This window comes from Aquila chrysaetos, chromosome 1 (genome assembly GCF_900496995.4).
Source record: "Aquila chrysaetos chrysaetos chromosome 1, bAquChr1.4, whole genome shotgun sequence".
NCBI classification, from domain to species: Eukaryota; Metazoa; Chordata; class Aves; order Accipitriformes; family Accipitridae; genus Aquila; species Aquila chrysaetos.
The window spans coordinates 14432264-14458901 of record NC_044004.1 but is presented as its reverse complement, the minus strand read 5'-3'; the positions used below and the strand labels follow the sequence as shown (position 1 = coordinate 14458901).

The following is a 26638-nucleotide window of genomic DNA, read 5'->3' as shown; positions in this document are numbered from 1 at the left end:
AAATAAAGTGCTGCTTGTTTTCTGAGAAACCCCTTCATTTCCACTTACAGGTGCAATTTTCTATGTAAAATGAATAACTTTTTTTTCTACTTAACACATCCAAGTATGATTTATGAAATGTTACTCAAGTAAGACAAACTTATTTTACAGTTTATTTACTCAGAACAGAACACTGATGGGAGAAATAAATGAGATAGACAAGACGATCCACAGTCAGAGACACGACTTGCTTTATGCCACAGCCAGGAAGGGAATCTGGGCCTCTAGCATTACAGACCATTGACCTCGGAAAAAGAGAGATGGAATGCATTTTGGATTGGACAACTGGAACAAACCATGTAAGAAATCAGTATGTATTGAGAGCCAATGACTGAATGTCAGCCATATCTGCCAGACACATGCATCTAGATGCTCTGAACATGTAAGGCTGAAAAAATAAGGCATCGAGAGGTGTATAAATGCTGCTGCCCTCATAATGCTCAGAGGTAAGTTCACTACTTCAGAGTCCTCCTCTTACCTATTTGGTATGGTCTTCAACAACAACAAAATCAGAACTGCTTGCTCAGTAATTCAGAGACACAACAATCAATTGCTACCTTGAAAATGTTTTGTGTTGGTTTGGAAGTATTCTATTCTACATTTGAAGTAACCTATTCAACTGAGAATGTTTTAAAAATATGTATCAGCCCACTGATCATTCTCATCTTCCAGTATGTTTACTTGGCTGCTGCAAAGGTAGTTACCCAGCCAGCAGTTTAACTAATTAAGTTGTACTTCCCAGAACTGTGCTGACGACACTAGCATTATCAATGATGTTTATGACAAAAAAACAAAGCCAATGAAGGAAAATCCATTGTTCTGTGCCCTGTGAGAAAGAAAGGAGGAGAAAAAAAAAAATCAATTATTTGCCAGAGAAAAATGAAAAGAGATTATAAGAACCAGAGCATCTTTCTTTAGGAGACCAATGAAAAATAAATCTTATTATCATTTTTAACTGTGAGATTGAGATTTATTTTTGTAGCAATAGGATGTTAAACAGTACATTTTTGTCATTAACTCTGCACCAGATTCACTGAGATTCTCGCATGTGAAGTGAGTGAAATAGTGAGTCCAATGAAGTCAACAGGACTTTCTCCAGTGACTGTAATTGAACTCAGGTTTCATTTGCACTCTTAACACTCACTTAAGAGCTTGCCTGAGAGCCAAAAAAGGATGTAGATGGCTAATGTGATTTTCAGACAAAATAAAATTCTTAAAAACAATACTCACAAAAATAAGGGTTTTTTTGAGATTTAAAAAAACCCACCAAACCAACCCTTAGTTTTGCTATGGTCTGCATAGAAAAGCCTAAATTCCCACGAAAGACATGAAATTCTGACTTGTTTGTGGAAGGGCTCACTGCTGAAATATCTCGGGTATTGTCCATCTACACACATTACGACCTTGCCCATTTTAGAATTAGCTCAAATTCAGCCACCCACGACCAGCGTCTGGTGCTGTTAAATGCAAAGCAGGAAAGCCATGTCTGTAACATCAGTTCCTAGGATAAAAGAAGCTGTGATCAGCACGGTTTGACTTTTATCTGCAGTTCACATTTGCATCAGCACTGTTAAATATTTCTGTGGACTGACAGCTGAATCCCAAGCACAAGCAAACCTTTAGTCCCTGCCCCTCCTGGTACCAAGACAAACCTTGTCCAAATGGTAGAATAAACTAACACAATGATGCTCTGACAGCAAGAAAATTTGAAATGAGAATTGGAGTCACTTTCAAGTTCTACAATCCGATTTTTAATACTTTACAATATTTTGCCTGTAATCTGTGCTTGCTCAAAGCACAGAAGGGAAAAGAAGGGCTGCTCATGCTATCATCTGTGAGGTTGGTTGGTTTTGAAGCATAAAACTGGCTCTAGGCTGAGCACCCGTCTGGCTCTCCTCTCTCGAGAGAGCTGCCTACCATCCAAGTCACTTGTTGCATCGCCTACAGTGGTTTTCCCTCCACACGCTGGAAACAATGCCCCTGCAAGACTACAAAACGAGCATGCTGGTTGCCTTGGGTTATAGAGACAGCATACTGAATACGAATCACTTTTTTTTTTTTTTTTTTTTTTTAAGACAGACGAGATCATAAGATGTCCTCTCTCACTCGGGCCGCACAGCCCTGCAATACGCATTTACCTCGAAGTGACGCGAGCGCCGGTTCCAATACTCGCGTCCCCCCCTTTGCAGAGAGGAAACCCGGTCTCACCGTCCTGACAAGTACGCTCGTCCTTTCCCTGCAGGAACGACTGGAGGGGAAAAAAGCAGAGGCGCTGAGGACGAAGCTAGCCGACCGGTGATAAACCCCCCAACCCGGCTCTCCCCGCCGCACGCAGCCGGCGCCCAGCCCCGGGGAAGCCGAGGCCGGGGCCCCCTCGCCGCCGCCTTATTTAGCGCAGCTTCCCCGCCCGAGGTACCGAGGCTGAGCCCGCCGGGGCTCCCCTGGGGCGGGGGCAGCCCGGCCGGGAGGCCCCTACCTCAGGGACAAGGGGCTGCCGTGAGGGGCAGGGCGGCGGCCGCCCTGGCCCCCGCCCGCCCCGGGAGCCGTTAGCGCAGGGCGCTTCTATAGGCAGCCGGCTCCCCCCGTACCGTAGCGTACCGTACGGTACCGTACGGCTCCGGCAGGGGAGGGGCGCGGAGGGCGGCGCGTCCCGTCCCGTCCTCCCGCCGCCGCCTCCTCCTCCTCCACCTGCTGCCGCTGCGCCAGTAGCCGGCTGGGGGGAGCCGCCCGCCTCATCCCCGCGGGGCCCCTTTGTGCTGCTGCTGCTGCTCCAGAGCTGCCCTCAGCCAGGCGGCGGGTGCGTCACGGCCCAGGCGCTGCGGCCGCCCAGAGTCACCCCGCGGAGGGAGAGCCGCCGCCTCGCCCCCCCCCCCCCGCTCCGCCATTGCTGCGCGGGCCGCGGCGGAACGACGCCTCGCCGCCCCCGAGGAAGGGCCGGGAGCCGCGGCGGTGAGTGGCGGGGCCGCTGTCTCGCACCTCGCCGTCCCTCGCGGAAGGGCCGGGAGCCGCGGAGGCGGCGCCGCCGTTCGCCGGCCGGCCGGCTCGGCGGCCGCGGAGGGGGGGCCGTTGCCCCTGCCCCTGTGAGGGGAGGCCGGGGAGCGCCATGGCGGGGCGCGGCGGGAGAAGGGCGGCGGGGTGCCCTGCGGGCACGGCCCCGCGGCGGGCGGCTGGCAGCGAGGGGAGCCGGCGCGCTGGGCGGGCGGGCGGGGAGGTGAGCGGCGGTGGGGCCGGGGCGGGGGTCAGCATCGGAGCCCGCCCGACCCCGCGGGCTGAGGGGCGATGCCGCAGCGGGGCCGCGCGGGACGTCCTCGCTCGGAGCAGGCTAACGTGTCGGGGATTTGGGGGCGCTTTGGGGTTTTGCTGGCGTTTCGTGGGGTTTTTTTTGTTTTGGTTTTTTTTGTTTTAACTTTGACAATGAAAGCGCTGGCCATCCTTCTTACCTCCCGAAACGCCAAAATGTAAGCGAGTCACAGCGACCAACGCGTATTTTTTCTTTTTTTTCTTCTGCCGTAAGATATTTCCCCCGGGGAGTGGGGAAAGGTCTGGTGCATCCCGAGTTTCTGACGGTTTGCATTTCTGTGCCTGTGTGTGTGTGCCAGCAGAAAATCCCTCTATCCTGGAAGAATGGTGAAACTGGGGAATAATTTCAGCGAGAAGAGCACAAAGCAGCCCCTTTTGGAGGATGGATTTGACACCATCCCCCTGATCACACCCCTAGATGTCAATCAGCTCCAGTTCCCACCTCCTGATAAGGTACAGTAGGCTTTAGTTTCCACCCTGGAGAATCACACCCAAATCTCAGGCAAACAACAAAAGAATAGGTTATGTGTAACGAGCGGCTTGGAAATCTTAAGAAATACGGGGTGTTTTAAGGCAAATTCATTCCCTCTGGGGAAAAAAATTAACAGCTAAGCTCGTGAAAATCCAGTAGTAGTGATTTGCATTAAAAAGCAGCGGGAAATGTTAGCAAGAAGCATATATAGATTTCAGTGCTGCTGTATGAAATACATAAACATGTAAGCTTCTCTATGCTGTAATGTCATAGCCCTTCCCATTCTTTATCTTTCTTTCTTGTATCTGGAAAGCACTGTATATTCTCTGGGAATGACGTGAATTTTCTCCACCCAGAAAAAGCCCCCCTAATGGGGGGATAAAGCACTGCTTTATTTTTCTGCAAGATGTGCATGGGCAGACTGGCTACAGAGAGAAAGAGCTTCCATGTGCCTTCTGTGCTTCAGTAGGAAATTAATGCTAGCCCCAGACAAGCTGAAATAATGAGATGAGAACAGGCAACTGAGTTTTCGCCTGGGCAACTTAAAGGGTTCAAAACCCTCCAAATAGGTGATTCAGATACTCTGTAGCGGGAAGGGAGCGGTCGGACATGCTGCTCACAGGTTGGAAGGGAAATGTACATCCTGGATTCCTCATTACATGGCTTGATTACTAAGGATTTAATTTTAAGGATTTAGGGAGGTGATGTGATAGCCTGTAAATATTTTTATTCTCCTCACAATAAAGAATTCAGTTAACTAAGTGTTACTACAGGTAAGGCATACAATAGTAGAATACTTTTTCAGATATTTCAATATTCTGTTTTTTCAGTACCCTGTTTTAGTAGGCTACTTACTTGCACATTTCTCACATAGGCATCTGGCAAAAAAGCTTTGCAGTCTTTGGAAAAAAAATTATCTGGGAAGTGGTCAGTAATATCTTCATGTTGATTTTTATTTTTGGCATTGTGTCTTGCCCGAGCTCAATTCTACTTCTAGATAAACTGGTAGATGTATGTTCCTTATAGGTCAAAAAAATTCACATAATCTTATCTTGGGGTAAAGAATTTTAGCTTGTGATATTTGCCTCGGTAGAGTATTGCTTGTAGGCAATACAAATAAATTTGTGACCTCCATTTTAATTGCTATCAACATCATTCTGTGTTGTGTGTGGTGACCAGTTGGCAGACATAAATGCAATAAGCCGTAACAGCTGTTAGAGAGCCTGAGGGTCCATTTTCTGCCCTCGGTTACGTGGGTGTAAATCTTGTAACTGAGGACAAAATTGCACCCTAAGGCTTTAAAACAAGTTAAGTCTTACTGTGTCTGGTAGCCCTGCCAACTGGTGACTGGATATAACTGATTAGCAAGGACCAACGTCCAAAGGAATTTGTTATGTTACTGCACTGCTAAGCAGAAGTCTGAACTAGGGACCTGTATGGTAATAGGTTTAACCTGAGCAGAGCCTCTGTAATGAACCCAGGAGGTTCTGTGCCAGCCTCATTGCTCCTGCTAGAATGGGGTGGAACTCCTCCCACCTTCACAGCATTTGCCTTGAACGAAAGAAAATGCACAACTAGGCTAGAAGCTTAAATAAAGGAATATTTGATTGGCTCTTCTACTGTTTCCACTGTCTATTTGTATATTAGCTTTCCTTTCTTTTTGCAAACATAGAGGGGGAAAAATTAAAAACGTATTTATTGGTCCTACTGGCTTCCTTTTGTAACTATCTGGTTAGTCATGTCAATGTGTCTTTACTGGTTGCTACAGACTTAAAGGGAGTAGAGCAACTGATGTGAAAAAAAGAAACAGTATTAAGATTGACACACAGATCAAATTCTGAAGTACGAAGACGCTCGTGTATAATGAATAGGAGTACATACTTCATATATCTATGCTTTTTACTCACAAGGCTCCAGTACGGCAGTGAAGCATAACTTCTTGAACAGTAGCGACTACAGTGCTAAGAATTTGAGGATTTTGACAGGTTCTAAATTAAAGGGGTGAACTGATTTAAATTCATATTTAGGTATGTTAAACAAAAGAAGACATTACATAACCAAGCAGATAGAACTGTACGTTCAGTGTCAGCTGAATGTGATTTGAGTTGCCTGAGATTATGCAACATAAAGGGGGGAGGAAGGGAAGTAAAATGCTAAAAAGCATTCCAGGAATCTTCAGGCAGTTTACTTCCATGATGCTGTTGGGCAGTTGTAAAGTTAAATAGTTAATAATTATAATCTTATTAATTATAGCTGAAAATAGGTATAGTAGTTTCTAAATCTATGTCCTGCATGTATATGTGTAATGCTGTAAAAGTGTCTAATAAGCTTTGTGGTACTGAGTCCAGGTACAGTTACACATTCTAGATACCATTTCAGGGAAGTGAGGAGAGGGGAAACCCAAAGCTTCAATTCCAGTGTCTGGCTACCTGTAAGTGTCACAATCTTCATTTCAGAACAATGTAGTTGCTATTGATACCATGGGCTGTGCTAAAGATAGAATCTGGTTCTAAAAATCTAAGAGTCTAGATATTTATTCTTTGGAACAACAGAGAAAATGGAGCAAATCTTAATAGCACTGCCAACACGATAAACTGCACCCTATCTTAAGAGTGATACTTTGAAAAAGATCCTGAAAAATTGCAGAAGCCAAAAATGAGGCAAATAGGTTAGGTATGTGAAAATTTTGTACAATTAGAATGCCTAGGAGAGTGCTAGAGATATGACTGACGTAATGAATATTTTAGGAATACAGGTAAGGTGCTAAATTGTGTAGCTTGGGGCAGTAGCTCATAGCAAGGAATAAACTGAAGTTAGAGCCCTAGGTGTTTCAAGAAATCTCATTAACACAAGGGTTTGTGTGCATCTTGCTGCTTGCAGCTGATAATTTAAAAGTTAGATGTTAAAAATAAGGGTGCCAAGAGCCATAGTCTAGCACATAGTGAATAGCAACTAGATGGGTCATTTCACTTCTTTTCAACTCAAAATCCTGCCACCAAAGAACATGGCTACTGGCAGCATCATCATCTGCTGAATTTCTATGGGCACTCTTCAATCGCCGTCTCATCGGTCACCAGTTTGAAATCCCATTAATGGGATCTCCTGAAGCAAATGGAGGTGGCTATTTTCAAACTATACAAAGCAGGAAGTTTCATGGTTTGGATTTGAACTAAGTAGATGCTTGCTTAGTATAGCAGCACAGTACCACCACAGCTGAAAAAATTGAATGTTTGGGAAACTGCTGCATAACAAGTCTTCCTGTAGGTCTATCAGAACCACTTTGAGAGATAATTTTGTTGATGATTGCTATGACAGGAAAAATAACTTAACAACTTACAGCTTCCAAAGAAGAGTTACACAAAGTGGGGAAAAAAAAAAATACTGTGCTAGACACGCTTGTAAGCAGGGAAAAGAAGAGTTAATGAATAAATAAGATTCCGGTGGCTGGCTTCAGCTGACAGCTTTTTTATTCTTTTTTTTTTTTTTTTTTTTTTTTTTTTTTAAAAGGTTGTGGTCAAAACGAAAACAGAATATGAACCTGATCGCAAGAAGGGAAAGTTCCGTACTCCTAAAATAGCTGAATTCACAATCAGCATCACTGAAGGGGTTTCAGAAAGATTTAAGGTAAGCAGTGCTATCTGAAGATGTTCATGACTCGGTTGTGTCCACAGAAGTCCCTAAAATCACTTGCTGAACGTAGTCAGAACTAGCTATAACTGAGTGGCTGTTGTGCGTATAGCTGGGTGTGAGAAAAATAAATTCAATGATATAATAGTTCAGTATTTAGCAATTAGAAGCAAAAGCAAATCTTGCAGAATTATTGCTTGTAATCCCTTGCTGGCAGATGAATTCAGAAGGCACTTCTGTCACCGTGTGGGTTTCGGAACATGACTGGCCAGCATGTATGTGGGCTGCACACAGGTAGCTCTCATGGCATGGATAAAGCTCCTGTTAGTGTTGAAGGACAAGAACCACAAGAGTATTTGTTTTCTTTTTGGCTGCTTATTTTTCACTGTGGCCAAACCATTCTCTTAAAAGCACTGTCATAGCCCATTATGTATTTTTTTTATAGTTAAAATGTATTACTTGGCAGCTCAGGGATGTATACCAGAGCTCTTTGCTATCTGTTTTCCTGGTCCAGTTGTATCTTACAGCTTGGTGATGACTGTTAGTGGCAGATGGCAGTTCAGCAAGAATCTGACTCAGATTTACTCTTTAGTGTCCACACCCCTATTGCTCCCTTCAGTAGTCCCAGAGGAAAGCTGAGAGCTTAACTGGTTGCAAGGATTGAATTACCTTTCCCCCTTCTCACTGGAGGATAGGTTTTCTTGCTCTGTGTAAGTAAAGCAAAACAGGAAAGTTGGCACTTCAGCTCATGCTTTCCTAGCTAGTCTCTTAACAAAGGAAGACTACAGTTTTTCAGTGCTGTTAATTTGGCATGTTGCCCAAGGATGCCAAAGCATTTTTAAACAGTAGGCAACCACACTGTTCAGGGCACAAGTACAAATGCATTTGGAAAGCCTAACATTTAGTAGGAGGGAAAAATACGGAGTTTCAGTAAAGATGTAGATTCTTTTTATATTGCACACTTCTAACCTCTCTTTGTATGATAGGAGTTTTAGGCCACACCCAAAGATTATAGTTCTGTTGTGCCTGACAAGTGCCTCTAAAAGTTGCCCAGGCCCAAGCCTACCTTCAGAATCGTATATACAGTGCTCTGTGGAATTGGAGCATGCTAAACAAAGGGAAGGCTCAAGGAGGCATTAGAGACTTTAGGCTACGTTTGCGAAGGAACTGTGCAGACTCTTGCCAGGACAAATGTTTTAAGTGCAGGTCACCTGGTGGAGGCTTCAGCCATACAGTGAAGCATGTAGGTTCCCAGTAAGCTGTGTGGGGAACCACCCCAGATAGCTAATAAGAGATGTTATGGGGTGTGGCAGGGATTTACTGAGGAGGTGAGAAACCTAGTTCCAGTTTTTCTATTCCCTGATTTGGAGCAAGGACATCCCATCCCTCAGGGAAAATGCTACATTCTGACTAACGTTCTTTCTTTTCCTGGCACTATAGTACTAGTCCTTGAGAGTAATCCCCTTCCTCTCAGGTGGGGGTTGTGCACTATATATTGTTGGGTAAGACGCAGATGGACAGCTCAGAACAAGGAGGACTTATGTCCGGCTGTCTTTTGTGCATGTCCTGGTCACACACTAAGGTGATCTGCAAATGCTTACTATGTTGTAGAAGAGAAAGGGCAGAAAGTGTTTAGTCTGAGTACCCTGCTAGGACTTTGGTTCCAAGCAACTGAGCAGAACCTATACCTGAGGAATTTTGCACTTACCCACTAGCTGTAGGGACTAAGGGATTTCATCGCTCGAACATTAAATGTTAGGTAAGGAAGGGTTTTGAATATCTTAGTCACATCTAAATGTTTGCACATCCCTTTGTAGATCTGGTTTCTTTCTGTCTTTGTTGGGAGAGCTGAGCAAATGAGACCTCGCTGAACAACAAATAAATAGCTTGTCATGCTGTTGGGTAGTCTTTTCTATAATTTGTATAGCTAAACATTTAGAAACCTTAACATTTTTGCATTGTGTTTTTATATACCTTTGGATGGCATACTTAAATAAAATATCTTTTAGATACTACTTCATGATGATCACTCTGGGATTAATCTCATAGTACAGGGTTGCTAGGTTTTGCTGCTAGGTAACTACTGCATCAGAGAGGTTTCAGTATGATTTGGTATCTCTTGGGAATTGCAGGGTGATTCACACTGTGGCTGTAAGTCTAGGCTTCTAAAGAAGAGTGTGGGGGTTGATCAGTTAGGAAAATTGTGGTTTAGTTAATTGAAAACAATAGTTTCATGCAGAACATTCAGGTCCTAAAAATGTCCCTTAATCTCTATATAACAGTTCTGGAATTGAATTATGCTGCTTGCAACATTTTAAAGAGAACTGACTGGTTCTCCAGCAGGGATGATTGTCATATTCACCACTCCCAGTAGTAAATATTACATGAATAATTGATGAAATTTCATAAATATGTAGATGAAAAGTACTGATTGTGTGAGGTTTTCTCCTGGGTCCTTATTAATTGTGAACCATCATGTTAACTGCTGCTGTTGATTCTGAGAGAGCAAAAGGATATTTGTTTGAAAATTAAATATTTGCTATAATTATGAAATGCATTATTTAACTGGTGGGATATTGACTTTGGCTTGTGTTCATGAAAAAAGCTTCAGATGCCATTTTAATGACTTTAATATTGTACATCACCGATGCCTAAGCTTGCCACAAGACACAGCCCAAATGTTGTGCTAAAAATAAAAAAATTCAGTCATATTTACAAATAATTCACATGTGTATTCTAAGATGTACTCCTTAAATAAGGACAAAGCTGATTGCATTTTTGGGATTCAGCAGTGCAGATCATCTAAAGCTGTTCTTGAGAAATTATACATTATAACAAATGAAGCAACTACAGCATGTGCATATGTCATGTAGATCATTTGGTGGTTTAGCAGCTGGGTGAATAAGAAATTATAAAATGTATTTCTGTATTCAGTCCACATTACCACAGTTATTACAACAGAACTGAGAATGTTTACAAAGAAAACTGCAAGTATAATTTTCCTGTATGAAGCCACATTCTGAATTCAAATCAGAATCTGTCAGAAGAATGTGAAGACTTACTGATTCTGAGAACCCTGTTGTCTTAATTTAGTTCTACGGCACTAACCACACCAAGGAAGATGTGATTTTTCACTGAAGATTATTTTTCATTGAGAAATAGAAGTCTTGGTTTTGTTCTTTGAACAGTGTAGGCTAATGTGGGGAGTTGGTCCTTCACATCTGGAAAGCAACTTTGAATGTGGCAGATTTTTCTTCTGTAAATTGAACGCTGTACAGAATAACACAACAAAGCTGGAAATGTCATTTCAAAGGAGTCTTATGAATCGGGACATAGGAGGAAGCTATTGCAGGAGAAAATTGATGGTATCAGTTACCCTAAAGACCAAACCTTTGCGTCCCCCATTGACAGAGCAGCATTTTTACAAACTCCAGTTGGATTTTGTTGTGGGATGTTTGTTCTGGCGCCCATTGAATTGGGCTACAATTGACAGTTGTGCACAAACACACCAATTTAAAAAAATGTCTGTTGTATCAAAGCATCAGATTTTTTTTTCTGTCTTTGGGTAAACCTGAATAAAGAACATTCAGAAGTATTTTGAAAGCAAACATGTTTCCCAGTAAATCTCAAGCCCTTAAATAAACCCAAGCTGCGGTATGCCTTCAACCATTTGGTTCTGTTCAAAGGCAATTCAATTCTTCAGATTTTATCCTTGACATCTCTACATACATCTAACTGCAGAGCCAAAGCCTCAAGCTTATTTCTGTGGTAAGACCATATGGTGCAAGCCATGTACTATCAAGTAGCAAGCAGTTGTTGAAATGTGCGCATGAGGTTACGGAAGAGGAATTGAGACTTCCTTTCAAAATCAGTTCTTGCAGTTTTTACCTGGTTATTTTAAGACTGAAAGAATGTATGCAACATATTTAAATATTCTACTTTTGGTCTGTCTTAAAGGGGCATCCTTTATAACATATTTCTGCCTCAAGGCTTTTTTACCTGTTCTTAGTAATACCAATGATTATTACTGCTGCAAAAAATAATCAGAGACAAGGAAAATACTTCTCTCTCTGTTTCTGTGTGATTAGTCTGCGTGTTGAGTAGCTCTTTGCTCCCACTTAAAAAGTCTGCTAGGTGCATGAGATGTCAGCTGATTCCTGTACAGGATATCACTTCCTTAAGTACATTCTGTGTCTGTCACTTAGTGCTGGAAGAGTGACAGGTACTTACTGCCATGAGTAGCTCTGTTTTCTTCAGTAGAACTACTCACAGGATTAAAGTTGTTCACAAGTATAAGCATTTGGCAGGCTTTGAATTTTTCCGTTATTACTTCAAGCAAGAAAAAGAAAGGAGATTCTTCTTTCAATATGACTGCTATTTTAAAACAATTGATGTAATTAACTGCATGGTAACTGTCATTTTTCCTTTTTTTAAAATGTTTGATAATCCTCTGATACAACATTGACAATCCTTCTGCTAAATTTTTGGCTAAAAGGAGTTTTTTTAGTCAGAGCTGGAAGATTTAGGTAAAGTGGATGCCTAATAGCAGCTCCCCTGCTCTTGTCGGGTGTCCTCTGCCATTGTATCCATTAGAAATCCTTTTCTTGGAGCAGAACCAGTGACACTGGTGACACAGAAGATGTTTTGGGTCTCTCCAGATGTAACAATCAAATAGCCTTTCCTCTTCTGCAGTAACCTTTTCCAGCCTTTCTCCTGGCCTCAGTAATATCTTTTGGGTTTGTATGGGAAGGTAGCGAGGTTCTTATCTCAGGGCCACAGGGTTTCTTGAACTGCTTCCTCAGATCTCTGTAGTTAAGAAACTAATACATGGTGCCACGTGATGGAGGATGATGGGAACACTGTCTTGAACAGCTGTGTTAAGCCATGGTGCTAGACTCTCAAGGCCACTGCCTTGTTAACCTGTTTTTGTCTAACAGTATCTCCCTCAGGTTTCGTTAATGAACTTCTTTGCAGGCTGGTTCTGTTGTCTTGCACTGTTGCTGTTAATAAGCACTGGGTCTGTAGCTTCTTTTCAGTTACTGTCCTTCATGAACCTTATCTGCCCTTCTTGCTGCTACTCCCAATCATCTCCAGGTAAGCATCCGAGCCAGTTCTCTCTTCCTCTTTGTCATCTCTGTTTGAGAAGGACAGTCTTTTGATTTCTCTTGCTTTTTCTGTACAGTTTACCCCAAAACTATCATGCTCTTTGAGCACAAAGCTTTGATGGGAACGTTCTGGTGAAGAAGTTGAGTTTAATAGATAGATACCAGTCGTATAGCTAATGACTGATGTGATGTTAGAAATACTCTTCTGAAATGAGGCACCTGGTTGTGTTTTGAGTCACCAGTCATCTTGTATATGTATGTATATTCCCACAGCAAGTATGGGAAATTTTACCAAGTTGTTCTGTATAATTTGGATTACTCCGTAAATGAATACGAGTCAAAGGTTGCATGTATAGATGTGAATATTCCTTATTTTCTTTCATGTTGCCATTTACTTCAAACTGAACATTTCTTAATCTTCGAGTGCATTGTTTCAGATGCATTTTTCATGTAAAATTCTAGGACAGGCCCAGGTAATAGCAAACAAGAATATAATTTTGGAAAAGCAGGAACGTTAGGGGAAGTGGAGGGCTGATTTCAGTGTTCTCTAACGTGCTGGTAGAGGGCATTGTGCAGCTGGAGATGCAGGATTTTAGTGGAGAGAGGTGAAATGGAGGTCACGGCCATTTGCAGGGAAGTTGGTGTGATGTTTTATGAATTTTAGTCTGTAGGATGTAGCCAGACGCAATCTATTGTAATTACAGTCTGCTTGCCTAAAATTCTCTTGTAGTTTAAATTGGATAGCAATAATCTTAATTTCCTGTCCTAAATGTTGTACAGAGTTGCTGTATTTCATCCCAGAGGGCTTTGCGTTTCACTGGTGAGCAAAGCATAAATTGGTTGTAAATCACTTCATATGAAGGGTGCTCTATAAATGTATGTCTTCACTCTTTTTGTTTGGTGCTAGCACCAAGTCTGTGTGTAGCACTTTACAGATGAATCAGAAATTAAAGTTGTGTTCCCAAGAGGCTGCAATTGAAACAGATAATGCATAGATGTAGAGCAGAGATGAGATGTGACCGAGTGGCAGTGATTGAGCAGTGAAAATTACTGCATGTCTCGTTAGTTCCACTTTAGTTCCACTTCTTGTAATAACAGGCATGCTCCTAGGTCGGTTTGTGTGCTGAAAGGTGCACAACAGAGGGAAAAGCGTGAAGGAAGGCAGTGCAAAGCAGCACAGTAAGAGTGGGTTAATGAAAGCATTTCAGGCAAGAGGAGGAGGCATGACAAGGAAAGTTGAGGTGAAGGCAGAGGAGAACCAGATGGCATCCAGGCTTTAGTGGGACAGTGGGATACAGGCAAAATGGAAGGAGATAGAGGTAAGAGGAGCAAAAGGGGCAGACTTGTGCATGCCTTGAAACATGGCTTGTAATTTGTTCAGGAAGGGGTGTGAAGAGAAGCAGGCACAGTTGGTGCAATTGAGGAATTTTGCTGTAATATTTGGGCTTGATTAAAAAGGGAGCACAATAAATGTTAGCAAAGTGAGGAAGGAGGAGACTACAGTAGCCAGGCAGAGAAAATACAGCTTGCAGTTTTTTGCAGCTGCAGCACGGACTGATTGGGAAGATCTAGCAGATCTTGATGGTAAGGCCTTATAACAAGCAGTTTACATGTTAGTGTAGTTGTCAGATCTAGTGAGTTTCATTTGTTCAGCTAAATGCTTACAGAGTCTGAAGACAGGGTTTTTTTGCTGTGGGTACACTTAGTTCATTCATTAGTCATCTCTCATTTCGATTACTGTAATGGCTTCTGGCTAGACATTGTCCTTCTTCTGCTCTTCACTTACAATCTATTAAAAAATCTGCCACATACATAGTATCTTGTCATCTTTTCTGTTCACTTAGTTTTGCTGCCAGATCCCCTTAAAACCAACTTTAAAGGACACTCTCAAGATGAAAACAAAACCACACTTTGAGTTCCTAGTTAAAAGAAACGGTTGGTTGTGCCATGTTGTAGTTATTTCATAAAAAGTATTTTAAAAGCCCATCACTCGTGTGGTGTGACAGTCACCTTGGAGTTCTGCAGGATGTACATGGCAGTGAACGATCATAGTAATTCAAAAGACTTCTGCTGCCACTGTGTGGGGTCCTACACTCAGCCAGCTGGCTACCGCAAAGAGAAGAGATTCGAGATTTCCTTCCAGAAGAGAGGGAGTGGTGCTTGTGCATGCATTGCATCCTCCCGTACCTTGAACAGGGGAAGAGGGAAAGTTGCTGCTAGTGCCTCAGTAGGAAGAAGAGAATAACTTTGCTTTAGTTTATAGTGAGTGTGCAAAGTTGCTGTGGGAGGAAGCAATAAAATGACAGCTTTGGTAGTGCTTGTGTTCTAAAGAGCAGCTTGTCACCTTCCCTCTTTCCATGTTTTTATTTCTGAAAGGCATCTGGGAGGAGAGGGCTCAGAAGGTGAGGCAGAGAGGTAGGGTTGCACAGTGTTACTCATGGGGGAGAGAAGCTGACTGCCTCAGGTTCAGAAGTGAACCTGGGGATCTGAGAATTGTGGACCATCAGTGGTGGGTTATTATGAGAGTGAAGGAAAATGGCTATTAGAAGGAAGAGAATGATTTTCAGCTTATAAGGGAGAAGTGGATTGGATTAACAGGTGATTGCTATCACCTTGGAATCCAGTGATGGGTTTCTTTCTATCTGTGTCATTTGCATGTGTGACTGTCCTTTACTTAAATAGAAGTTACTCGTATCCTGAAGGATGGTAAGAGAAGGGAGCTTCTCTTCTAATAGGAAGGAGACAAGAGTTTACTTGATTAGGGATTTGCAAATGGAGTGTGATTGCGAACTATTGGAGATAATGAGAGTAAAAATTTACATGTTAATACCAAAATTAATAAAATTAGGAAATACAGTGAGGGAGAAAGATTCAGTGAGAATTATGAACCAGGAACCCTGAGAGCTCTTCCCAGGGGCTTACTGTGTGGTAACGGAAGAACCATGCTGGATGTGACTTGTACAAGCAGTGAGAACTCACAGCTCCATGTAGGTCGCTGAAACAGGTAAATGCTCCATGTCTCAGCAAATCAGCCCTGAGATTGTGGCTCTGCAACTTGCCAGGCTCCAGCAATCCATGCAACAGTGGGCTTTTGACCTCTTTCAGAAAACATAATTACTTTCCAAAATAGCTTCAGAGCCTTGGAGAGTGATCCTGCAGTGACTGTGGAAATACAGATCTTTTTCTGTTGTCTGATATTTGGTCTGAACTACAAAATAGCTTGTTAGCTTTACAGTATGTTCCTGAGGCCTCATCTGTATGTCAAAATGGTTATAACTGGGAAATAATGTTACAATGCTACTATTCCCTGCTAGTAGGATGGCCAGGGAATATGGTTAAAATGCTTTGAGATTTGAGAGTATTTTTCAAAGCATTTTAAACTGTTTACTCCTATCTGTGGAGGAGACAAATGTGACCTGAATCGATAGGTACCATAGCAATAGTTCTGCTTGGTGTCCGTGTCCCATGTCACAGGCCTGTGCTCCTAGAGAGAGCAGCCTTTGTCGAAGGCTGTGTGGAATATATCTTGTAGGGCATGGGCAGCCTCAGCAATAATCCCATCCAGATTTTATCTTTCCTATCCTCACTTTCTAGTCTCTCTTTTGCCTTTCTGCTCTAAGGGAAAGAGCAGTGACTGGCAGAGCAAAAGGAACAGTGTAAGGTACACTTTGAGTCGGTGGGAAGTGAATGACCCAAAACCTGCAACTTGGGCCAGGCCACACGTGTGCTGTATTGCTGCTGGGCTGGATGAGGAGTGCTTCCTCCTTTCTGGTTCCTCATCTTCCCATGCTGCCCAGCAGCACCTGGAGCTCGGTGGGGAAAGGCGGCCTTGGGCCCATGGCCCCACAGGCAGACAGGGCTGCGGACTTGTGCTGGGGCACCTTGGCCTGGTGGGGCAGGTGTACCCTGGGCATCTGCATTCGGGTACAGCATGACGCAGGTGGTGTGCGGGACCTGGAGATACCAGCAAGGCATTAGAGAGGTCAGACAAGGAGCTCCAAGCAGGAACTGCAAGCTTAGGGGAGAAAGGTCAGTTTTTCTAGAACCTGGAGTGCAAGGAGAATTTTGGGGGGAGAACAGAGAATAAGGCTCGTTACAGTTTTGGGGAAGGGAAAACGCTGGAAGATGGGATGCAGGGTTTGGGCCAAGCTGGAGTGTGAAGGGCCTTGTACATGTGTGTGGGTGAGATAGCTGAGGAAACACAGGAAGAAACCTGTGAAGAAACCCAACCAACCACAGAAGAAAAAAGGGAGAGGCCCAATTAAAAAAGTATGAAAAGGGCTGAGGTAGGGCGTAGCTTGGCCAGGAATGGGGGGAGCAGGGATTACGTTGTTCATTATTAAACTGGGCCACAGAGGATGACCAGAAAGGAAAATGCACTTTATCTCTTGGATTCGTGCAGGACATACTGAGACATGGGACATGTGAGCAGAAAACATGAGGTTGGCAAGACAGAGTGATCTATCCATGTTAACCTTTGTGTATGCAAATGAGTAATAAACTTGGGGAAAGAGTAGCTGGATTTAAAATTTATGTCAGTGTGAGGTTTTCCGAGGGTGATTAAGAATATGGGGTTTTTTGTTGTTTTTTTTTTTTTGTAATCCAGTGACTGTTCTGAGAAACTGAAGATGTTGCTGTTAACCAGGAAGGTCCTTTGCTCCATGTCTTATTTTGATTGGCATTGTTACATTAATATCTGTATTTCTTCTGCTAAATTACCTTCTGATCTGCAGTTCTCCCTGCCTCTCCTTCAGCCCTCCTTTTTTTTTTTGCTTATTTTCTGTCTAACAAAAATCCTGATAAAATCCTTGGCTTCAGCAGCACATGATATTCCCCAGCCTTGTTTCAGCCAGGAAATTAGCACTCACTGTTGTCTGCCCATGGTGAAGTTCGCTTCCCCAGCATGAGAAGTCTCTAAAAGTTCATCTCAGTCCTCCACTATGCTAGTTCCACTGCCACACGCAGTTTGCAGTGTTGCAAATCCTATTAGTTCTGGGGTTTATCATAAAGGGAGTGTGTGGTGGGTTTTTTTACCAAGAGGCAAAGCTACAATTTTTTTTATTGCTTTCTCAAATACCAGATTATTCTTGTTTGCATAATTGACCCTGAATTGCCAAAGTTCTCTTTTTAGGAGGTGTATAGCTAGCTTACTCATTTTCCTTTAAAATTTAGATCATATTATACTTTAATTAATTAATCACATAATCTTGTTTGTTTCTGTTTATTACTGTTTCTTACGCTATAGCACATGCTGGCTTCTTTCTAACTTGACAAAAAAAAAAAAACAACTCAACCACTCTTACTCTGTAATCTCCTTGAGCTACTCACTTGTCTATCAGTAGAAGCTTTAGAATAATAAAAACACACATCAGGGACACTATCCCACGTAATGAATGCTATTTGCTCACACCTTCCACAAAAATGGGTCTGAATTAGGGAGCTTTGCAGCGTAACTGCAAAGCCAAAATCTTGTGCTTTCTCTTGTCAGTGGGTGAGGTAATTCTAGAGGTAGTTCTGTCTCTCATCTCACCTAAAAGGCTGCCAGTCCCCAGCTGCTCGGAATTTTTTCCTGGGAAAGGTTAGCTTGATACTAACACTGATTTCAGATTCAACTTAAGGTGTGTCTTGGATTTTCCTCCAGCCCAAATTCAGGACCAGGGAGGTAAAAAGTCAGTGCCATGTAATGCAGTCTGTAAAGGCTTCCCTGTGAGCGCTGTGGAAGGAGTTGCAACAGAACTTCTTGAGGCTAGCCCTATGTTGAACATCGTGTATTCCCTTATGGATCTGGCAGTGAACTACTTCTGTACAGTCTCTGATGAAGAAGGACTGTTTCAACCTATAAATTAAGGAGCACTGAGCAACCAAGCATGCAGACTACTGGTGTAACTATCCATACATGCATAGCAGGTGTAACAAACTCTCATCCTAACAAGAGAGGGCAGACATCACTTTCTCCTTGCCCTGCTAGTCACCTTTGTATTATCTGGATGACACCTGTGCTAACTTACTGTCACCTGACTCCATTCTTGGACAGGCGCACGGAAACAAACATGCTTACCAGCTGACTTAAACTAGACTTACATCATCCAAATACTAATAAAGCAGCAGACCCATACTACCTCGATGTGTCCTTCTGGCCTCGTGTGCGCTGAACAGAAATGCAACCAAAAAAGCCTTGCAGTACAGAGGCAATGGGCCACTGACCAGATACCCACTTTCTTCTTTGAGAAGGGGGAGGTAGAAGCACTTAATGTGCTGCTTCCCTGTTCTCCCTCAATAATTAAGAAGCTGTTTTTATCCTTTGCTTGATTTTACTGTTAACTGCATTGATAGCTGGCTTCTGCTGCCTACAGTAACAAACAGCAATATAATAAGCAGTGCATTACTAACATAAGCATGTTTTGTTTTTCTTCACAGGTAACTGTGCTGGTCCTTTTTGCCCTTGCATTCTTAACGTGTGTTGTATTTCTGGTAGTCTACAAGGTTTACAAGTATGATCATACCTGTCCAGAAGGATTTGTTTTCAAGGTAAATTGTGTACACATTCTAGAAAAATGGGAGAGTATGTAATATTCTCTGTGGTATTTTCTGCATAACCTTGGTTAAGTCATGCTGTGTTGCATAGAAGTTTGTTTTTGTACGTTAGTGTGCTTCCTGCTGTGTTTCTTTCTGCTTAATTTATAATTGTGGTTGTACTATTGCACAGTTTCCATAATGTTATTTTGCTAATGCTTTAAACACTGAAAATATAGCAAAAGACCCAACGCCAGTGTCCTTCAAACCTACTTTATCTGCAGTTGTCTGGACAAAGCCCTCATTTATTGGATCGTATGGTTTAGTGTTGCATGTTCCTCCAAGTTCATGTCTCTTAAGAAAGAAGAGAATGATAAAACCTGGGGGAAAAAAAAATTACTCTGGAATATGCATCCAAAACAATAGAATGATGTTCTCATTAAGAGTAGCAGAGTTACCTTAGGGTTATTTTTGTAGAAAGAACTTCTTGTTCTACAACAGTGACCTCTGAGCCCTACTGCCACAGGCCAAAAGTGATGCCAAAAAAGGGAAAACACATTTACTGGAAAAAATCCTGGTGCTAACCGAAAGGGAGTCTGGGGCTCACTTCATTTGTGTGAGATGGTAGTGCTGGCTCGTCAGCTATGACCTGGGCTGAAAGTCAGAAAGGTAACATTGATTTCTCAGTTGTAAATTTAGCAGGGTTGAATTTGGCTGTAATTAGATAAGAAAAGTAACAGTGATGATGGCATTCTTCCCTCTAATTTTTTAAGAATATTTAGTTATGTAATGAATCAAATGGGTACCTAGTATGATCTTCAAAAGGATTAAAGAAGGAATGGCTGCTTCAGCACTCCTTGACGATCCTGTTCAGGACTTTTGATTCTGTCACTTCAGGCGCATAAATATCTTACAAGAATCTAGTCCAACGTTATAGTCAGTGATGCCCTGCTGGATTAACTTAGCTCCAAGCATTCACTTTTAGGTTACTGCTTTCCCTTGGTTCAAGGGCAAAAGATCCTGTGGTTAGAATATTCGGCTGTAACTTAGGAGATCCAGCTTTTGGCTCTGCTGTTGGTTTTTTGTGTTGTCTCAGACAAGCACTGAAATCCTGCTGTGCTCATGTCTCATGGGACGATAGCCTTTTTTTTTCTCCAAGCTTTCGCTTGGCTTTGAGCAATTTGGGATATGGACTGTACATCCCTACCGAGCCTATCTTGATGTGATCCTGACTTGACAGGAAAGGCCAGTTACGTGCTCCTGTTGTAAGTCTATTAACAGTCTGCTGCTTCTGCTTCCTCTCATACCATGTTGTCCCCTGCTTTGAGTTGCAGCCTTATGGCTTCTTTTGTTCTTTCTTCCTAGTGTCGCAAACATTGAAGGGGAGAACAGTTTCTTAACTATATTTCTGTTACACTGTGAACAGAATCTGCTTGGGTTTCTCTCCTTAGGGCCCTGTGTTTGAAACAGAAGTCACACAGAACGTCCCATAGCTCATGCTTTGTTTTTAAGGGCTGTGCTACTATTAGTCTCTCCCACTGTTGGGTTTTGTGGAAGCTGTTTCCTAGCTGCTTGATGGCATAATGCCAGGAGACATAGCATCTTTAGTCATGTAACGCTTGAGAGTTTTACAGGATAAACATGTTGGCAAATGACACAAGGCCTGAAACTAGCAGTGTTGACGTGAATTTGTATTTGTTGCCTTTGCATCTTTTTTTGGGAGAGTACATAATACATAATGGCATAGCTTGGCACAGATGTCCTAAGAGAGATGAAGAAGTCTGTCACCTTGCGACCAGTGTCTCTGTGAACTGGCTTCGTGCTTCAGGTGAACTCAACAGCATTCTCTGGCCTGGATGTCCTCTGGCTTTGGATGCTGATGTGATTTTGCTGGATAAGGGCAAAGGTATCCCCTGCCTCAGGAAGCCTGGTACCATGGGAATCTCTGCATAAAGGCTGAGCTACCACAGCTGTGCGTCAGACTCACTCTTCTCTGCTTTGATGCTCTCATACATGGAGCAGTTTCAAAGGTTTCAGTGTTTTCAGCCTTTCTGCTGTCCTACACATCCAGGGCTTGACGGTGTGCTTAAAAAGGTGCTTATTTTCCTTTGTATAGCAACCTTAAACTGCTCGAGCCTCAATTTTGCGCTTGCTCAAGCTTTCCGACACAGCCCTAATACTGCTGTTGTGTAGATCACTCCTCTGAAGCCCTCTTTACTGGCTATTGGTGAGACTCACCAGAGTTTTTCTCAAAGACCTGAGTGCACTTGGATCCCGGAGGAATTTCTCCAGGGCTTCAGTAAGCTCCATACTGCATCTGTTACCCTTTAGCTTTCATTGCCAAGGCACCTGCATTCTGTCAGACTCATGGACAGTACAACAAAGTAATTTCAATGCATTAAAGACAACACCATCATCTATTGAGTTTGGAATTACTGAGCCAGCAAAGTTAATGTGACAGAAGATACTATTTATAAGTGAATACCACTGGGGTCTTTATGTCAAGGGAAAAAGGAGTCATGTTAATACAGCCAGATACAGACTGGCAACCAGGATTTTCTCTGGCATCAAAGGCCTTAACCCATAATCAATTTCTGAAATAGAAGCATTGTGAAAGAAACAAGAGACTGGCAACTCACTCTGGAGCATCCCAGTGTCTCCTCATGGCCTTCCTTATTACTTCTCTCACCTTGGAACCACGGAAACAAATAAAAAGGACGGAGAGGAATGTTCTGCATAAGCTGAAGGTCTCAGGCAAGTGGCAGGATGAGAATCGGCACCAGTTCCCATCGCTCGGTCACTCCTGAGTGCTGCATGGCTTGCCTTGATTAAGAGCTAAGGAAAGGGGGGCTATCCTTGGGCAGTACACAAGGAACAATGAGTAATAGGGGAAGTTTTTCCTGTCTTTTCTAGAAGCATGAAATCCCGGGAGCAAAAATGCAGTCAAGATGGAAACTCTGCTGTGTGTTTCTTTAGGCTCTTGTCAGATGTTGTGTGTGTTTGTAACTACAAAAAATAACATTACTGAGTCATTTTGCCTGTTACAAAGCAAATTGCTTCTAAAAGCAACACAAGATTCTGTGGCGGTTTTTTTAGACTGGCAGTAATCTTGGCTTGTCTTCAGTGCTAATAATTATATTTGCTTCAATTTCCTTGGCAGATTTCATTAGATCAATGGATTATGTTCCTTCCCCCATTTTAAGTATTTAGAATTGTGACTACATCCCATGACTAGGTGAAATAATCACTAGAAAGATGTCTGTGTCTATGTACTTAGTCATTTTATCACATCAGAAGTAGTGTCAGTTATCCCAGATAAAGCATGGATGATACTTCTAGAAGATGGCATGGTTGTTGTAGGTGAACATGCATATCACATAGCTGTATTCCAGATTCCTGGACTATTATTTTTTTAAAAATCTATGTCCCAGGCTTGCAGCTGGCATATACGATGATTATGACCATGGGGAAACCTCCGTTGACTTAAACAATGCTGAATAGGCACAAGTGTCTTCTTAGCCGGGGTTAAATCCCATCTGATTTCTAGCGCTACTTCAAACAAAACTGTGAGGGAAGATTTGCCCTGGTTGCTACTTTAACAAAAGGTAACAAATAAACTGAACCTGGGTGGATGTGGTAACTGTGAGCACTATTGCAAGTCTGACACACATCCAGGCTTCTGTCACACAAGCAGGTTAGAGCCAATGAGGTGTTAGCTCCGTGGGAGGACTGTTAGTCTTGTGACAGCGACTGTTCTTTTCAGCAGTCAAATTTGCCACAGGATTGTATTCTCTGGGGGCAGGCAGGTTCATAAGACTACCTGTAGGCCTGTTGTTTTGGCAAGTCTTGCTTTTTCTTTCATACCTTCTGATGCTTTTTTTCAGTCTAACATTTTTAGGATGCAAACTTTATATTCAGCCAAGACTGTCTGCTGGATCTTTCCCCCAGTCATTTTGAGCTTTATGATTTAAACCATTTGAAACTGTTGTTACTGGTGCTTATTTATGCCACTTTTGGTTGTTTGGGGTTTGTTTTTTTTTTTTTTTTTTTTTGGGTCTAACAAGGACAAGAGTCAACCCAAAAGTAAATGTGGACACATTTGAGATAGATAGCATCTGGTCCTAAAAACCATGACATTTTTGCATGTGATTTTGTGCTCAGAAATTTCCAATATTAAGTTTCATTTGCCAAGATCTACAAGAACAGTAGCAGTTCAAAGTTGCTGTGCTGTAGTATTATAAATGTTGGTCTTGTGGTGCTGGAAGCAGGAAGACTGAACAGCCTATTTCTTTTTAAAATAGTCAGAGTAGAAATTATTATTTTTCCTCAAGCTGCAGCTACTCATAGCTTGTATTTTAGAGGGTCAATTTAGTTGCCCAGATGACTACCCCAGCAGTCTGAGGTATCAAGCAAGACTGTCTGGACTGGCAGAGATGGCAGAGGACCTGCAGAGAGACCCATGACCTTCTGGAGCAAAACCTGGGGGGGCGGGTCACAGGATACGTCTAAGTCAGTTTTTTTCCTTCAGTGCAACTAGCTGCTTCGTTGGCTTTTACTGCATCATCACTGGAACAGTTGCTAGAGGATAACTGCTGACTAATGCACTGCATGTGCACATTCACTTTGGTTTTTAAGATGACAGCAAAGTTTGGATCCTCCTTAGTATTTAACTCTCTAAATCAGGTATTTCACTTTCAAAAGCTCTGAGCATCTAGCAGTTTCTATGTTGTGCTCTTACACTTCTAGGAGATTAAATAATGTAGTCCCACAGCTAAAGATAGCTTTTTAAAAGCCTGCTGTTGGCTACATCTTTCTGACAACCAAGAGTGAAGTATTTTCTGTGTGTGTACACACTTGCACATAAGCTTGGCCACCCACAATGTGCTCCCTGTGTGACTTGTTTACTGGGCTGTAAAACTGTTCATACCTTGGCACCAATACATCTGTATTAATTTCTGTCCCTCAGACTGAAACCACAGTATTAAAGTGCCTGAAGCTAATCTAACAGTGGGATGCAGACATCTGTAATTGTAGACCAAACATTTGGAACTAGGTGGGGAGGGAAAAATGGCAAAATATGGCTGGAACTAGAGATTGAGTCCTTTTAAAAATAATTTCAGGCAAGCATGTTTCTGTATGTTAATTACTCTGGCATATAAACCCAGATTGGGCTTCCTGGCAAATGCAAGAGTAGTTGAAGGATTGCAGGGAAGAACATTTTGAACACAGTAGGACAACACTGTAGTTAATTGCTGTATGTTGCATCTTGACTCACAGAAATTGAATGTTGGCTTAGACTAAAAGGAAAAGAAAAAAAACCCCTAACCTACTTCTGATGTGTATGAGGCTGTATCTGTAATCTAAGTGATGGATTTTCTTTTCAGAATAATCAATGCATTCCAGCTGGGTTGGAAAACTACTACTCCGAGCAAGACTCCAGTGCTCGAGGGAAATTTTACACAGTCATAAACCACTACAATCTGGCCAAACAAACCATCACGCGCTCAGTGTCCCCATGGATGACAGTACTGTCAGAAGAGAAACTATCTGAACAGGAGACTGAAGCCGCTGAGAAATCAGCTTAGTATGATAAGCTAATTATTAACACTATGTCATTTGAAGGTAACTAAGGGACTTTAAGGAACTTTTCATTAAATATAATTATGGATAATTTAGAGGTTACTCATGTTTATGGTGCAATTGCTTCTGTTTGCTGATACTGCTTTGCAAAAAAACCAAAAAAACTTGCTGCAGAACATTCATGGGCATAAAACAAGGTGCATATCAGCATTGCTTTAGAGCTTGGACACCATTTTCAATGTTAAAAAAAAAAAATCCAATGTTAGATATGTTCTTGCAGTTTATTGGATACTGACAGATTTCTTCACTGGATTTTTGGGGCTTGGACCTTAGATAAATCATGTGTTCTGTTGTCTGAACTGATACTTTATTTATTAATTATTTTAATTCTTTGTCATTTTGCAAACTGAAACACCCCAGCCATAACTAGAGTGATCTCTTGTTTAGCTGAAAGCTATATTAAATATTTAGTTTTGGCTCAAGCAAGAATGATAGTCAGCGTTGATGTCAAGGGCATAATGTAATGACTTGTATGGAGAAAGAAACTGTCAGGTAGCATTTTTCTTACATTTTCTTTACTGTTGTTTATTTGTAAGTGATAATGAAGTTCTCTGCAACAAGGCATGCTCAATGTTTTATTATTGCTGTCAACAGGATTTAACTGCATTTCCACTGTGGCTTTAGCATCTTGGTAAGGATGTGCACTGAAACACAAACTAGATAGACATTATGGAAAAACACGGACAGTTTTAGTGATTGATGTTGAGGAAAGTGTAAAAAATATACAGTTCAGGATGTTCTAACGAGAAATGACATCTTTTGATCATACTTGAGGCAGAAAGCCTATTCATAGTAGATGTAGTCCATTATGTAATCTGATGGATACAACCGAGGGAGTAATATGTCTAAATTTTCTCTTCCATTACATTAACATTTTCCTTTTTTATTAATTAGAGGTTTCAGTTTATGTATGGTTTGCAGTTTGATACTTTTTAAAACACAGAGCATCACAAGTAAAACAATAGCATATTAGGTAACACAGCTGGCTGTTTTAAAGCTACATGTGAACCAGAGTGAAGAGTAGAACTGTTTATGTATGGCTTGGGAGGGGAAAACACGTAGGAGAACATAGTATTGTGGATGCACGTTAAAGTTCCATTGTAATTACAAACTTATCTATTCTTTGTGTGAAACCATGTTTTCATTTTTATTATAAATCTTAAATATATATTACAAAAAAGACATTAATTTAACAGACAAAGTAAGTGTGTGAAACATCTGGGCAAGCAAGTCACCTTTTTGTTCATGTAACTTGAATGGGACAAGGTGTAGTGGACATGTCAAAAGTTCCTTTTTTTTTTTTTGGTAGAGACTATACAAAAATGAAGGGCAAACATTGGTACGGGCTGTTTCTGAAGATTGGTAGTAGAACAAACACGTTCAGCTCTACTTTTATTTTTCTCCAGTAGAACTGCTTTATCAGCAACCTTTTTTACCAATACAGTAAAAATAACCATTATTACTTAATTCTCTAGGTTTGATATGAAATGTGCATTACACAGTGTATCTGTAAAAGGCTTTTTATTAAGTCATTATGGTATGTGGAATGCATAAAAAGCAATAAATTATGTGCCAAATTTTTCTTTGCATTTAAAAATTTCAAGCTTAAGATACTCAAAACATACCATGTTTGCATTTTCTAATAGGCATATGCTTCAGTGAGTGTAATTAATTCACATGTAACTTTTGACATTTTCACTCTGCAAAGTAAAGAATAAGGATGATGCTGCTTGTTGCATATAATGTATAGAAATGTACATTTCAGAAGAGAGATAGCAAAACACACATTTCATATCAACATATTTACAGAGGACATTCAGATTTTACAGGATGGAAAGATCTGTTCCCCAAGACTGTCCTACATAGAAGTGATTCATGATACATCTCCTCCCCTTAAATTTAGGACAATAAAAACTTTAATGCACAAGTAAATACTGATGAG

At 41.8% G+C, this 26638-nt stretch overlaps 1 protein-coding gene across 4 annotated transcripts; it reads left to right on the top strand.

Moving 5' to 3' along the window:
* The first annotated feature begins 2659 nt into the window (after window positions 1-2659).
* NSG1 (neuronal vesicle trafficking associated 1) lies at window positions 2660-26628 on the top strand. Of its 4 annotated transcripts, none has more exons than XM_030014024.1 (5): window positions 2681-3052; window positions 3642-3792; window positions 7319-7435; window positions 18961-19071; window positions 24441-26628. In XM_030014024.1, the coding sequence occupies exons 2-5, from the start codon at window positions 3664-3666 to the stop codon at window positions 24639-24641; spliced, it is 558 nt and encodes a 185-aa protein (XP_029869884.1). In that variant the 5' UTR covers window positions 2681-3052; window positions 3642-3663; the 3' UTR covers window positions 24642-26628. The 4 variants fall into 4 exon arrangements, with proteins under 4 accessions (XP_029870146.1, XP_029869884.1, XP_029869974.1 ...); XM_030014114.1 differs by having other exon boundaries at window positions 2873-2988; XM_030014200.1 differs by having other exon boundaries at window positions 2873-2988; window positions 3639-3792.
* The last annotated feature ends 10 nt before the right edge of the window (window positions 26629-26638 follow it).